General features: G+C 44.3%; 1 protein-coding gene across 1 annotated transcript in view; it reads right to left on the bottom strand.

The window, feature by feature from the left end:
* LOC311126140 (voltage-dependent N-type calcium channel subunit alpha-1B-like) overlaps positions 1-14,154 on the bottom strand; it is a gene marked incomplete at both ends in the record, with an annotated part of 83,497 nt that overhangs the window by 16,739 nt on the left and 52,604 nt on the right. The window contains one exon of the mRNA XM_084200159.1: positions 12,436-12,539. Within this exon, the coding sequence (XP_084056285.1) occupies positions 12,436-12,539 (104 nt within the window). The remainder of the gene's footprint in view (positions 1-12,435; positions 12,540-14,154) is intronic.

Here is a 14,154-nt window from a genome sequence, read left to right as displayed (position 1 = left end):
CCTAGACTTGGCGGTACCGCTTGCCGTGCGGTAGCAGAGAGAACAGTCTATGACTAGGGCCTTCCTCTGACACCGCCTGGTATAAACTCCCGAGTGGCGCAGTGGTCTAAGGCACTGCATCTCAGTGCTTGAGGCGTCACTACAGACCCCCTGGTTCGATTCCAGGCTGTATCACAACCGGCCGTGATTGATGGTGGTAAATAGACAGCTACGAAAAATATAGATGAAAACTATCTTCGTAAATAGTGTGGTCTACAGCTTATCATGAGGTACTCTACCTCAGGTGAGCAAAACCTAGAGACTTCTTTAATTATTATAGACACAGACCACCACCCCTCGTCTTCCCGGAGGTAGCTGTTCTGTCTTGCCGATGCACGGAAAACCCAGCCAACCAGTATATTATCCATGTCGTTGTTCAGCACAAATCTTAGTGCAGGGGTAGCAGTGCTTTTTATCCCAGGCCTGAGTGTCAACATTCTTCTTCAAAGGTGGTGTGTAAGGGTAGATTGTTAGTGGTTAGAGCCAAACTCAATGACCTTGTCTTTGCTTTCATAAATGTGTATGCACCTTGTACAGGGCGGGAGAGGGAGCTCCTGTTTGGGTGTCTAAGGCAGGATCTCACACACTTAGCATTAGACGAGGTGCTTGTGTTGGGGTGGATTGCAATTGCGACATTGACTTTACTAAAGACAGGAACAGTGAGGAACCGCATTTGGGTTCGGCAGGAGTGTTCAATTAATCAGTTCGATCTAGTGGACACATGGAGAACTAACTAGGTGGTTGGGGGTAGGGTGAGTGCAGCTCATCTGGATCGTATCTACTGTATACATTCAAGAATAAGCTATTGAGGGCCTCCATTCTCCCACTTGGATTTTCGGACCATCATATTGCCATGGCTCAGTTCTCTGTTTCACCAGGGCCCCGGCAGGTGTCTTATTGGAAATTAAATGTAAAGCTCTTACAAGATGCCACTATTTGTTCAAGTTTCCAAGGCTTTTGGGAGAGGTGGGGACAGCAGAAGGGGGTGTTGGGATGTAGGGAAAGCCCAGATTCTGGTTTTCTGTCAGCAGTATACAGCTTTTTCCTCTTCAGAGGCCAGGAGAGTATTGGGGGAGCTTGAGTGCAGCATAAGTGAGGGGAGGCTGAGCTGGTGGGGCAGGGTAGGGTGGGGCTGCAAGATAATCTGAATTATGCAGGGATCTATGTTCTTTTTTCAGATTAAAGCAAAAGGAGCACTTGTAAGAGCTAGATTTTCCATGTTGAGGAGATGGATGCTCCCAGCTCTTTATTTTTTGAGTTGGAAAAACAGAGCGGGGAAACCAAGAAAATCCATTGTTTACGTTTGTCTGATGGGCAAGTAACTTCTGTTGTGGGGGAGATGCGGGAGCAGGCTGTGGAGTTCTTCTCCGATTTGTATAGGGAAGAAATCTGCGATCCTGTGTGTTCTCAGGTTCTGCTCACCAGTAGTGGTGCTTGGGTAAAATCACTGGGAAAGCCATATTACAACCTTTGTGTTGTGATAATTGCGTTGTTTGCCTGATAGTTCATATGCCTTGCGACCGTGATATATAGTCCTAAAGGCCGAGACAATAAGAAGACACAGTGGCAGAATAAATTCAATCACACCTTTGTTTCATCACAAAACTGGAGAGCAACCGCTATCCGGTGGAGTCCACAAACATATTGCATGTAACAAACAATTACATGACCTACAGCATGGTCAAGCAAGTTAATGTTACCAACATTTTCGGATGACTAAACAACTATTGATTTAGAACCACGGAGAGTTACCGCAAGTCGCAAAGCAAACAGGAGCTGCCTCCACTATTCCAGCACCATTTCAACTTCAACGTCATCTAAAAGGTACCAAAAACAATGTAGTCCAATCAATGTAAGCTAAATATGATGTGGCTGTCCATGGTTTTGATTTCTGTGTGTGTGTGTGCGTGCATATCCGTGTACGTATAAAAAACATGTTGTCTCACTCTACTTGTGGAGAAACGTCAATGCCATCCTCCTCTATTTCATGTTGACGAAACGGTCTATGGCTCTGTCATACAGTATACGCTTTTATTTTTTATTGTCCTAGGCTACCTGGCTAAAATGCTTGTTCGCTAGCCTAACTTCCTTTCATGGGCAACGTTAGCTAGTTAACATTAGCCTTCTACATCTAGCTACATATTGAACTTCCATCCTCTCAGGCCAGGGGCACAATGTATGAATTAATGGTTGGATCAGAATCGCCATTATAATCATTGGCCAGTACAGAGAATTAATAAAACCACAAGTCAAAATCCATATCTCCATCCATGGCTAATTTAGGAAAGGGACAACAACACAACCAGATACAACAATTCAAGTTGTTTCTGCCAATGACGTATGCTCTCGATGCGATTTAATAGGAGTGACGCCAAATCCAAACTGGCTTCCCTTAACACTTTTTTTTGGGTGCGCCAGGACCAGTCACAGTTGAGCTCACTCAGTTTAGGCCAAATGCTCGCTGGCTTCCCTTGCATTCAATGCTACGGCCGGCAACAATGTCATACTCTTTTGGACCAGACAGCATGAGATAGATGGCCTACACATACAGAGACAGATGGGCACTGTTTCGCTCGCATGGATGCTTTCTCCTGTGAGATACACTTCCCTTTCCATCCAGCCTCTCAATCAGGGACGGCCTGTTCAATAGGGCGATATGGGCGACGCACTGCCAAACGGGAAAAGGAAGGGATTTTTTTCTAATCAATTATATCACGGCAACAGTAGTTATCAGTGTTGTAATCTGATCTGACTGCCACTAAATGTCAAATCAGGCTAAAGTCGTGCTTCAAATGGCCCCGCCCGTTTTTGGGGCGATTTCAGTCAAGTTGAAAATCGCCCAGAAGTCTCTCATAGCCTGTCATGTAAAATCTATTTTTTTCAAATTTCAAAGCTTTCAATACATTCTCTATGGGTGTCTGTGGGCTTGCACTTACGCGCTTTCGTCATACGTGACGTAACCATGAACGTAACTAAGAAAATGGCGGCAAGCAGCGTCTCTGTTGCGACATGCAGTGTGGCGTTATTTTATGTTTTTAATTTGTAGACTTAGTTTACAAACATTCTGCCAACCATGGATTTCCAGTGGTTGGTTTTGGACTGATCTTGTTGATCGTGTACATACCCGCTACGAACGGACTAAATAATGAAAACGCTGCTGGCAGCGGAATCCAATACAGCTGGGAGACTTGGCTGGATGACAGAGTCCCGGACAGAGAAGTGGAGCCGGCCGGCTTCACCCTGGTCAGAGCGGACCGCGATCCTGGTAAGAGAGCGACTCTGTACCCCGACATTGAACTGCTTTCTGTGTCACTGCGACCTTACTATCTGCCCCGTGAGTTCCCCCAATTGTTTGTTACCGTTGTGTACTGTTGATAATCACAAGTTTACTGGAGAACTGAGACCAAGTAGAGACTTTGGACAGGGTGGATATGGTATAATAAAGGCAGTTTATTCAGAGGTAAAGATATCTGGAATCGCGTGCACGGACCCGTTCGTCAAACTCTTAGGGAGCTATCTGAAGAGAGCCCCGAAAACATTGTGCAGACATTTTATACAATAAATGATGTAGGTTGAATCTAGTAGTTCTGATCTTCTGATTGGTCCTGATGAGTTGGGCGAGGTCCCCTCCACTGTTGCATTGGCTCTGAGTCGGGTTCTCTGTCTTCAAATGTTCAGCCTAAAGAGAGGGGATTTTTGTGTGTGTGTGTGTGTGTGTGTTTAACAGTGATGATGTGTGTGTGTGTGTGTGTTATCAGTGATGATGTGTGTGTGTGTGTGTGTGTGTGTGTGTGTGTGTGTGTGTGTGTGTGTCCTCAGAGCAAGAACTCGTGAGTTGGAAGAACTGAGAGACCTATGGCGTGGGTGTTGTCCTTGGCCACCTGCTGACAAGGCTGACAAGATAGGACTCTTTTGTCCATTGTTATAGGATAGGAACAGCATTGATTGAAAACAAACGCCCAACACAAAATGGGTCATGCACAAGATTTTAGTCAGACCAAGCTATAACATTATATATTTACTACGACAGTACATTCAACCAAAAGCTAATATAACAAAGGCATCAGAGATTATTTATAATCTGTCACAGAAACTGGAATCCATCTCCCCAGATCAGTCAATAAATGCTTCTGGTATTGACTTATATGCTGCCCCTGTCTTCATGTTGTTGCTGGACATATCTTTTTTTAAATGTGTGTAGGTCACCTAAATCATCAGAAAAATTGCCCCTCCTGAGAATTTTTTCAGGAGCCGCCACTGCTCTCAATATGACGTCAGTAACAAGAAACTCAGGTCTTTTTATTTCTACAGCAGTCTCTTATTTAAATACATTTTAAACATAAAGATATCTCACATAAAATGTATACTTCATGACCAAACGTACACTACCGTTCAAATGTTTGGGGTCACTTAAAAATGTCATTTTTTTTTTAATATCTACATAGGCATACAGGGGCCCATTATCAGCAACCATCAGTCCTGTGTTCCAATGGCACGTTGTGTTTGCTAATCCAAGCTTATCATTTTAAAAGGCTAATTGATCATTAGAAAACCCTTTTGCAATTATGTTAGCACAGCTAAAAACTGTTGTGCTGATTAAAGCAGCAATAAAACTGGCTTTCTTGAGACTAGCTGAGTATCTGGAGCATCAGCAATTGTGGGTTCGATTACAGGCTCAAAATGGCCAGAAACAAATAACTTTCTTCTGAAACTCGTCAGTCTATTCTTGTTCTGAGAAATGAAGGCTATTCCATGCAAGAAATTGGCAAGAAACGGAAGATCTCGTACAACGCTGTGTAAAAAGACAAACCAAAAAAACAGAAAACTTGAGCGTGTATACAGTGGGGAAAAAAGTATTTAGTCAGCCACCAATTGTGCAAGTTCTCCCACTTAAAAAGATGAGAGAGGCCTGTAATTTTCATCATAGGTACACGTCAACTATGACAGACAAAATGAGAAAAAAAATCCAGAAAATCACATTGTAGGATTTTTAATGAATTTATTTGCAAATTATGGTGGAAAATAAGTATTTGGTCAATAACAAAAGTTTCTCTATACTTTGTTATATACCCTTTGTTGGCAATGACACAGGTCAAACGTTTTCTGTAAGTCTTCACAAGGTTTTCACACACTGTTGCTGGTATTTTGGCCCATTCCTCCATGCAGATCTCCTCTAGAGCAGTGATGTTTTGGGGCTGTCGCTGGGCAACACAGACTTTCAACTCCCTCCAAAGATTTTCTATGGGGTTGAGATCTGGAGACTGGCTAGGCCACTCCAGGACCTTGAAATGCTTCTTACGAAGCCACTCCTTCGTTGCCCGGGTGGTGTGTTTGGGATCATTGTCATGCTGAAAGACCCAGCCACGTTTCATCTTCAATGCCCTTGCTGATGGAAGGAGGTTTTCACTCAAAATCTCACGATACATGGCCCCATTCATTCTTTCCTTTACACGGATCAGTCGTCCTGGTCCCTTTGCAGAAAAACAGCCCCAAAGCATGATGTTTCCACCCCCATGCTTCACAGTAGGTATGGTGTTCTTTGGATGCAACTCAGCATTCTTTGTCCTCCAAACACGACGAGTTGAGTTTTTACCAAAAAGTTCTATTTTGGTTTCATCTGACCATATGACATTCTCCCAATCCTCTTCTGGATCATCAAAATGCACTCTAGCAAACTTCAGACGGGCCTGGACATGTACTGGCTTAAGCAGGGGGACACGTCTGGCACTGCAGGATTTGAGTCCCTGGCGGCGTAGTGTGTTACTGATGGTAGGCTTTGTTACTTTGGTCCCAGCTTTCTGCAGGTCATTCACTAGGTCCCCCCGTGTGGTTCTGGGATTTTTACTCACCGTTCTTGTAATCATTTTGACCCCACGGGGTGAGATCTTGCGTGGAGCTCCAGATCGAGGGAGATTATCAGTGGTCTTGTATGTCTTCCATTTCCTAATAATTGCTCCCACAGTTGATTTCTTCAAACCAAGCTGCTTACCTATTGCAGATTCAGTCTTCACAGCCTGGTGCAGGTCTACAATTTTGTTTCTGGTGTCCTTTGACAGCTCTTTGGTCTTGGCCATAGTGGAGTTTGGAGTGTGACTGTTTGAGGTTGTGGACAGGTGTCTTTTATTCTGATAACAAGTTCAAACAGGTGCCATTAATACAGGTAACGAGTGGAGGACAGAGGAGCCTCTTAAAGAAGAAGTTACAGGTCTGTGAGAGCCAGAAATCTTGCTTGTTTGTAGGTGACCAAATACTTATTTTCCACCATAATATGCAAATAAATTCATTAAAAATCCTACAAAGTGATTTTCTGGAGAAAAAAAATCTCAATTTGTCTGTCATAGTTGACGTGTACCTATGATGAAAATTACAGGCCTCTCTCATCTTTTTAAGTGGGAGAACTTGCACAATTGGTGGCTGACTAAATACTTTTTTCCCCACTGTAGCTATTCACCCCCCCAAAGTGAATACTTTGTTGAGCCACCTTTTGCAGCAATTACAGCTGCAAGTCTCTTGGGGTATGTCTCTATAAGCTTGGCATATCTAGCAACTGGGATATTTGCCCATTCCTCAATGCAAAACTGCTCCAGCTCCTTCAAGTTGGATGGGTTCCGCTGGTGTATACCAATCTTTAAGTCATACCACAGATTCTCAATTGGATTGAGGTCTGGGCTTTGACTAGGCCATTCCAAGACATTTAAATGTTTCCCCTTGAACCACTTGAGTGTTGCTTTAGCAGTATGCTTAGTGTCATTGTCCTGCTGGAAGGTGAACCTCCGTCCCAGTCTCAAATCTCTGGAAGACTGAAACCGGTTTCCCTCAAGAATTTCCCTGTATTTGGCGCCATCCATCATTCCTTCAATTCTGACCAGTTTCCCAGTCCCTGCCGATGGAAAACATCCCAACAGCATGATGCTGCCACCACCATGCTTCACTGTGGGGATGGTGTTCTCGGGGTGATGAAAGGTGTTGAGATTGTGACAAACATAGCGTTTTCCTTGATGTCCAAAAAGCTCAATTTTAGTCTCATCTGACCAGAGTACCTTCTTCCATATGTTTGTGGAGTCTCCCACATGCCTTTTGGTGAACACCAAACGTGTTTGCTTATTTTTTTCTTTAAGCAATAGCTTTTTTCTGGCCACTCTTCCATATAGCCCAGCTCTGTGGAGTGTATGGCTTAAAGTGGTCCTATGGACAGATACTCCAATCTCCGCTGTGGAGCTTTGCAGCTCCTTCAGTGTTATCTTTGGTCTCTTTGATGTCTCTCTGTTTAATGCCCTCCTTGCCTGGTCCGTGAGTTTTGGTGGGCGGCCCTCTCTTGGCAGGTTTGTTGTGGTGCCATATTCTTTCAATTTTTTAAATAATGGATTTAATGGTGCTCCGTGGGATGTTCAAAGTTTCTGATATTTTTTTATAACCCAACCCTGATCTGTACTTCTCCACAACTTTGTCCCTGACCAGTTTGGAGAGCTCCTTGGTCTTCATGGTGCCGCTTGCTTGGTGGTGCCCCTTGCTTAGTGGTGTTGCAGACTCTGGGGCCTTTCAGAACAGGTGTACATATACTGAGATCATGTGACAGATCATGTGACACTTTGATTGCACACAGGTGGACTTTATTTAACTAATTATTTGACTTCTGAAGGTAATTGGTTGCACCAGATCTTATTTAGGGGCTTCATAGCAATGGAGGTGAATACATATGCACGCACTACTTTTCCGGTATTTATTTTTTAGCATTTTTTTAAACAAGTTATTTTTTTCATTTCACTTCACCAATTTGGACTATTTTGTGTATGTCCAAAACATGAAATCCAAATAAAACTCTTGTTATTGAGCCCTTTCTGGTTATGCTACGCAGGAGGCTACAGGGAGTGTGTGAACCAGGCATAGGGTTGGGGACAGGCATAGCAGTGTAAGCATACGCTGATGACATCTCAGTGTTGGTTAGGGATAAGCAGGACCTACGGGCCCTGGAGAATAGTTTGAGGGTGTACAAGGGGGGTCTTCGGCTAAGGTAAACTGGGGCAAGAGTGAGGCTCTTATGTGGGGTATGGAAGGACAGGGCACCTATGCAGCTTCCAGGGGGGTTGCAGTGGGGCTGTGAGGGGCTCAAGATGCTTGGGGTGTATCTGGGCTCAGAAGGGTGGGTTAGGAAGAACTGGGAAGGAGTGTCACAAGCGGTGGTGTCGAGGCTGACGAAGTGGAAGTGGCTCCTCTCCCAAGTGTCATATAGAGGGAGGGTGCTGATCATCAACAACTTGGCGGCATCCTCCCTATGGCATAAATTGGCTGTTCTCAACCCCCCCGGTGGTCTGCAGGGCAAGGTAATGGATTTTTCCTGGTAGGGGCATCACTGGCTGAGGGCGGCAGTGCTGTACCTGCCTGTCCAGGAGGGGGGACAAGGCCTGGTGGACCTGGAGCGCATGGTGGCAGCGTTCCGTCTCAAAGCGGCGCAGAGGCTACTGTACCGTACGTAGGTGGGCTGAAGGGATCCAGCATGTGCTCTGTTGAAGAGGGCTGGTGGTTTGGGGCTGGATCGGCAGCTTTTTCTCATGCGGCCAGAGAGATTCAACACAGCAGGGGTCTCTGTACTGAGGTCCTGGCAGCTGCTGAGGCCCACATGAGAGAGGGGTGTGGCGCCTGGGCCGTGGGTGTGGGAGGAGCCCATCTTCCACAACCCACTGATCCCTTTGATGTCTACTCCTTCAGCCACCCTGCAGGGGAGTTTAATCAAGAGACTAGCAGACCTGCGGCTGCCGGGGGGTGGAAAACCTCCCAAGAGCAATCTAGCCAACTTTAGCCAGTTAGCTTTGGGTGCTTGGTTGGGACAAGCATGCATTGTTGGCGGGCAAGCTGCAAACAGACAAGTAGGCTACAATTCCCCCAACTAGCTGATGTGTATCTAATGTTCCTTCGTTAGATGTTAGCTCATCTTTCTCTGGCTAACATTAGTTTTTGATATTTTTGTTGTGGATGTGCATAACTAAGGTATAGATTTTATCAATAGGACTGTACATTTCCCAAATGTAAGAGGACTCCAAAGTGGTATTGACATATTTGCAGAAATCCATTCAGGTGTATTTTGTGACTTTTGGCGAATGTGTTCCAATGATCTAAAGTTGCATTGTTGCAACTGCCTGTAAACACAGTCCAGTTCAAAGTGAATGATGGCAGGCCTGTGTGCAAATGGCTTATTTGCATAAAGGCCTACTGTAGCTCTGATTGGCTATGGTGCACCGGTCTGCATAGACTCTGGTCCTGGACGAGACAGATGTTTTTATTAGGTTTTATTTACTGCTGTGTCTATTAATTGTCCAAACGCACGGCCGCTTTCCCATTCTATATTGCAATAGAATTTTCACAAATGACTTAGTATACATAATTCCCAAACATTCTAAGAATTTATGAAAACATGAAAATGGCCATATATAAGTGCTCGCTTGTCAGATGTTTTTTTTAAAGTGTCATATTCTTCCTGGGGGTGTATATTAACAGATTTTAATAAGATTTCATGTCGCTAAAATGCTGTCAGTTCCACTTGAAGTATACATGTATTTTTTCAAAATGCATACTGCCTCCAGCTCATTGCAAAGTGGTATGTGATGCACTGATGAAGCCTGCCTTCCTTTGCCTATGCATTTTCTGTTTGAGATGCTGTAGCAGCAGCTCTTGCGCTGTCTGACAGATTTTCCGCTCAAAGGCTCTGTATATGTATGCTGTACGTGTGTGATAAGATACATAACGAATATACTGTACACACGCACCAATTTAATTCCACAAAATAATGCAAATTACCCTATAGACCGATAAGCATGACCAGTCAAATGTGTTTACATCGGCTGGTATTTCCATCAATGAATAGGCTAAAAAAGTATTATTTCGCAAGGGAATTTTTTCTTCTGGTGCCAATTTTATTTATCGGCTTTTCAATTTTTTTATAGGCCAAAATCCGGCTATTACCGGCTAACAGAAACCCTGATACACACACACACACTGCTCAGAGCTGGGGTACTATGCTTGAAAATGTTCAATTGAGCCATTCAAATGTGAACGCTGTAGCCTACACATGCCACACAATATAAGCAACAAGACCTAAACATGAGTCAGAAGTCAAGGTTGAGACTGAGTGGTACAGTATGTGTCTATTCATTTACTGTACAGATAGTAGTGGTGAACCTACAGGACACAGCATGGGCCTCCACCTGACTGACTGACTGACTGACAGATATATATGACCATGCTGGGAAGGATCTGAAAGAACTGACCTTCTACTCCACACAAAGGAAAGAAGGGAGGAGAAAAAAAGGAAGGGAGAGAGAGAGAGAGAGAGAAGAGGGAGAGATCAAAGGGCAGGGTGGTGCCTCAAGCTGGGCTGTCTGTGGCACTTCCGTTAGCCTACTGAAAGCCCTCACAGAGTGACCTGATGGGGTGATCTGGGGGGGTGGAGGGTAGGATGAAGGGCAGGAGGGCGGGGGACATTAGGAGTGGTGATAGGATAAAATATGAGCCATGCTGCCCCCGCATGCTGCCTCTGACCGCTGCCCCTGGAGCGGTGGCCTCTAAACCCTATGGGTGGCTGCAGCCTGCAGCCCTGGCCCCCTCCAGGACAGGCAGTGCCCTTTAGAATATGACACAGCCCCGCCACAGTGTATCAGGACCTTTCACCCTCCTGACCACAGTAAACACAGCTGACAGGGGGAGAATCTCAATTGCATACTCCTTGCGTCCTCTCTCCTCGCCATCTTCTTAAAACCCATTGGAGGAGAAGGTGGGGAGGGACGCGAGGAGTATGCAATTAAGATTCTCCCAGGGTCTAGCGAGACTAGAGAGAGCATAGCAGGCCCAGAGCATGGCCAGGGTTGGGCCAGGGATAACAGGAGACTAAAAAATGCTTTGAGCTGTTTGAAGGGGATAAAGGAACACATAGAGAACAGATAAAGAGCGATACAGTACAAGGTACTCAAAGCAGACGATGGATACTTTGACCAAAACAGGTGGTAACAGACACAACAACAACAACCACAATCATAGACTTTGCAGCTTGTAATTTCTCAAATATGTGTATCATTTATAATTTCTGTGGCCATCATAAGGATACGCAATTAACTGTCACAGAATGAAGCAGTCTCTCATGACATTAAGGAGCTCAATGCAACTTGTTAGGATTATGCATTATGCAAATACTCTCCTAAGTCAAATGTCTTTGAGGGAGTGTCACCTTGAGCATAAAAGTGGGGCTAAATGATGGATTTCACACTTCGAGACGAGAGGAGAATGATTAACTTATCATCAAGGGCAGAGACACTAGAGCAACTGAGAACCAGGATGTTTCATACAAATGAACTGCTTCACCTAAAAACAACAGTCATCCTGACTGTCTGTAATTCTACATGGGTGAGGTTTTGTACATAAACCCAAAATGTAGAAGGACGAGAAAATAAGATCTGAGAGAAAACAGAAGGTTGAAATAAAAGACAGACTGTAAGAAGAGCATAATGCCACATCGATAGCACAGAGACAGCTGAAGCCATTTGGTGGAACAGCAAGTGAGAATTAGATTTGCTTTCCGAGAAGTAATAAATTCATGTCCCGATAGCAGCTAGAGCACAGCCTAGTACAGCACAGGCCTTCCATTAAGCTCTGCCACTGTGTGTGTGTGTGTGTGTGTGTGTGTGTGTGTGTGTGTGTGTGTGTGTGTGTGTGTGTGTGTGTGTGTGTGTGTGTGTCAACATGCCCCGTGGCTTCAAAACAATTAACAGGAAAAAAACATCTACATTCCAAATTCCACAGCATTGGCATTATACTCGATGGCAGGATTCACTCGACATGAATGGTATAGGGATACATATGGGATATCTACTGTACTGTAGTGTAAGGACAGTAAATGTTGTAAACAATAAAAAGCCTTGCCTCATTTCCCTTGATAGTAATTTCAACAGGGTGCTACATTCAGACAACACTTCTGATCCTGTCTATTCAGGACTACAGGCATTCTACTTCCAGCTTTGACCTGCTTTACTATGCTGTGTAGTGACTCTTAATGAGGGAGTCTAATACAGCTTAGCACTAATGAGCTCTGTCCTGTTCTGTACTGTACTGTCTGTGTGAAAACAGTCCAGGTCAGATCAGGTCACTCACAAGGCAAACACTTGGTGGAAAAGCATATGTAAGTAGAACTTCAAAATAGAGAAAAAATTGAAAATATAAACACAGTTAGGCTAACGCAACACCGATGTAGTCAGACAGAAGCTTTAAATTAAACAGAGCCAGCAGGAAAGTGAAATGACTTGTAAAGAGCGCTGTACTGTGTGTTTCATAATAGTGGGCTGTTAACAACACCTTTCCCACAGACAGAAATAGTGTCATTGGGTCATGGACATGTGTGATGTTGACTCTTACCCAGACAGGACTCCCAGGACCAGGTTGAGCATGAAGAAGGATCCGATGATGATGAGGGGGATGAAGTAGAGCCAGTTCCAGGTGTTGCCTGAGGCATCGTTGGCCTGCAGAAGCACACAGAGAGAGAAGGAGGGTTGATACTTATTTACATTGAAGACGGTGCTTATCGGACATTGTGTTTGGGGAAGAAAAATGTTAGCAATAAACAAAAACGTTTTCTTTTGGTGTGCTACAAAAATTCCAAGATCTTGTTTTATTGCTATTGCTATCAGTATGATGATGTAATGACAAAAACTCCTCCAAGTGGATTTTAACTGGAGGGCTGATACAAATGAATGACTTTCCTGTGATATTCAGATCTATGGCTCATCCTTCACGTTGTCAGAGCTGATAGCCCACCCTCCTCTCTCTCCCTCTTGCTCTCTCTCTCTCTCCAGCTTACTTCATCACATCCCCAGCGACCACAACCCCCGACCCCCCCCCTCTCTCTCCACCTCTTCCCCTATCCGAGACCCCACTCTATCAGGATGGAAATTCATGGCAGTGATGTTAAGAGTAACAGAGAGAAGCGCTGGCATTTATGAAGCATGTAACTTTACAGATGGGCCAGATCTTCACCTAGGCCATTTCAGCACAGCCCAATGTATATCGTCTATAATTGCGAGAGGGACCTGGGGCTGCTGAATCAGCAGGCGAAAACATACAAATTGGTGTTGCACACATCCCCCCTTCCCCCTGTCTCTAAAGCATCTGATCGACTGGATAAACCACCACGCCCTTCAACCCTGAATGTTTAGCTATGCATGTATGTATCTATTCTGCAAGGCAATATTTTGGCAAGGGATGCACATTAGTAGCAACCTCAGGTATCCCAACTTACTGTATATATTATGAAATGCAACTTTTATTGCTTTTATATACTTATGCTACAACGTGATAAACATGTTGTAAACGTAGACATAAGGGTTAAGTTGAGGGAGACATTATGCTCCACAGTATGGCTAGCATACACACTACATGTTAGAGAGTTGCAAGCTGTAAACGTCCTTGGGACTGAGGCAAGATATCCGAACATTTCTGGTGTGTAGAGATCTTTTTCTGCTTGAATTAAGGGAGGGAGAAGGGAATATAGGGGAGGGAGGGAGAGAGGGGTTGGGGACTGAGGCAGTAGGAGCTGAAGTCATCGCCGTTGTCTGAGGCCACCTGTGGTGAATTGGATCTGTATGTCATAGTGACATCCAAACCCCCACTGCAACAACGCTTATTCTGTCATTTCTCCTCATAAGAGATCTAGGACCCATATTGTTTTCATGACCCCTGTGAGAAAAGCAGAGAGCCTTAGTGGAGGCTCCTCATCAATTATTCAACCTTTTCTCAGCATTAAAATATATTTATGTTTCCGGCACAGTAAAAACTATTATTATTTTCTCTGTGAAGAAGTCTACTGCTGAGGGCAATTCCATCGCTGAAAATTAGCTGAGACATAAACAGAAAATAATAATCTGTGTTGGTGGGGTTTTTCTGCTAAAAGGCACTGCATGGATGTTTAGTCATTAAGATCTAAATAACATGATGCTGCCGCTCTGATCAAATTATCAGCAGCCTACTTAGCAGCTTTTACAAATGAAGAGGTGCAGTAAGGTTAGTCATTTCTCCAGAAGTCATGTAATATACAGATCCTTATTCAGATCCTATTGATATCTACCCAGAGACAGGATA

This window comes from Coregonus lavaretus, assembly GCF_964263955.1.
Source record: "Coregonus lavaretus genome assembly, contig: HAP1_SCAFFOLD_1516, whole genome shotgun sequence".
NCBI classification, from domain to species: Eukaryota; Metazoa; Chordata; class Actinopteri; order Salmoniformes; family Salmonidae; genus Coregonus; species Coregonus lavaretus.
Note: the sequence above shows the minus strand (reverse complement) of the source record. Positions and strands in the feature narration are given on the sequence as shown.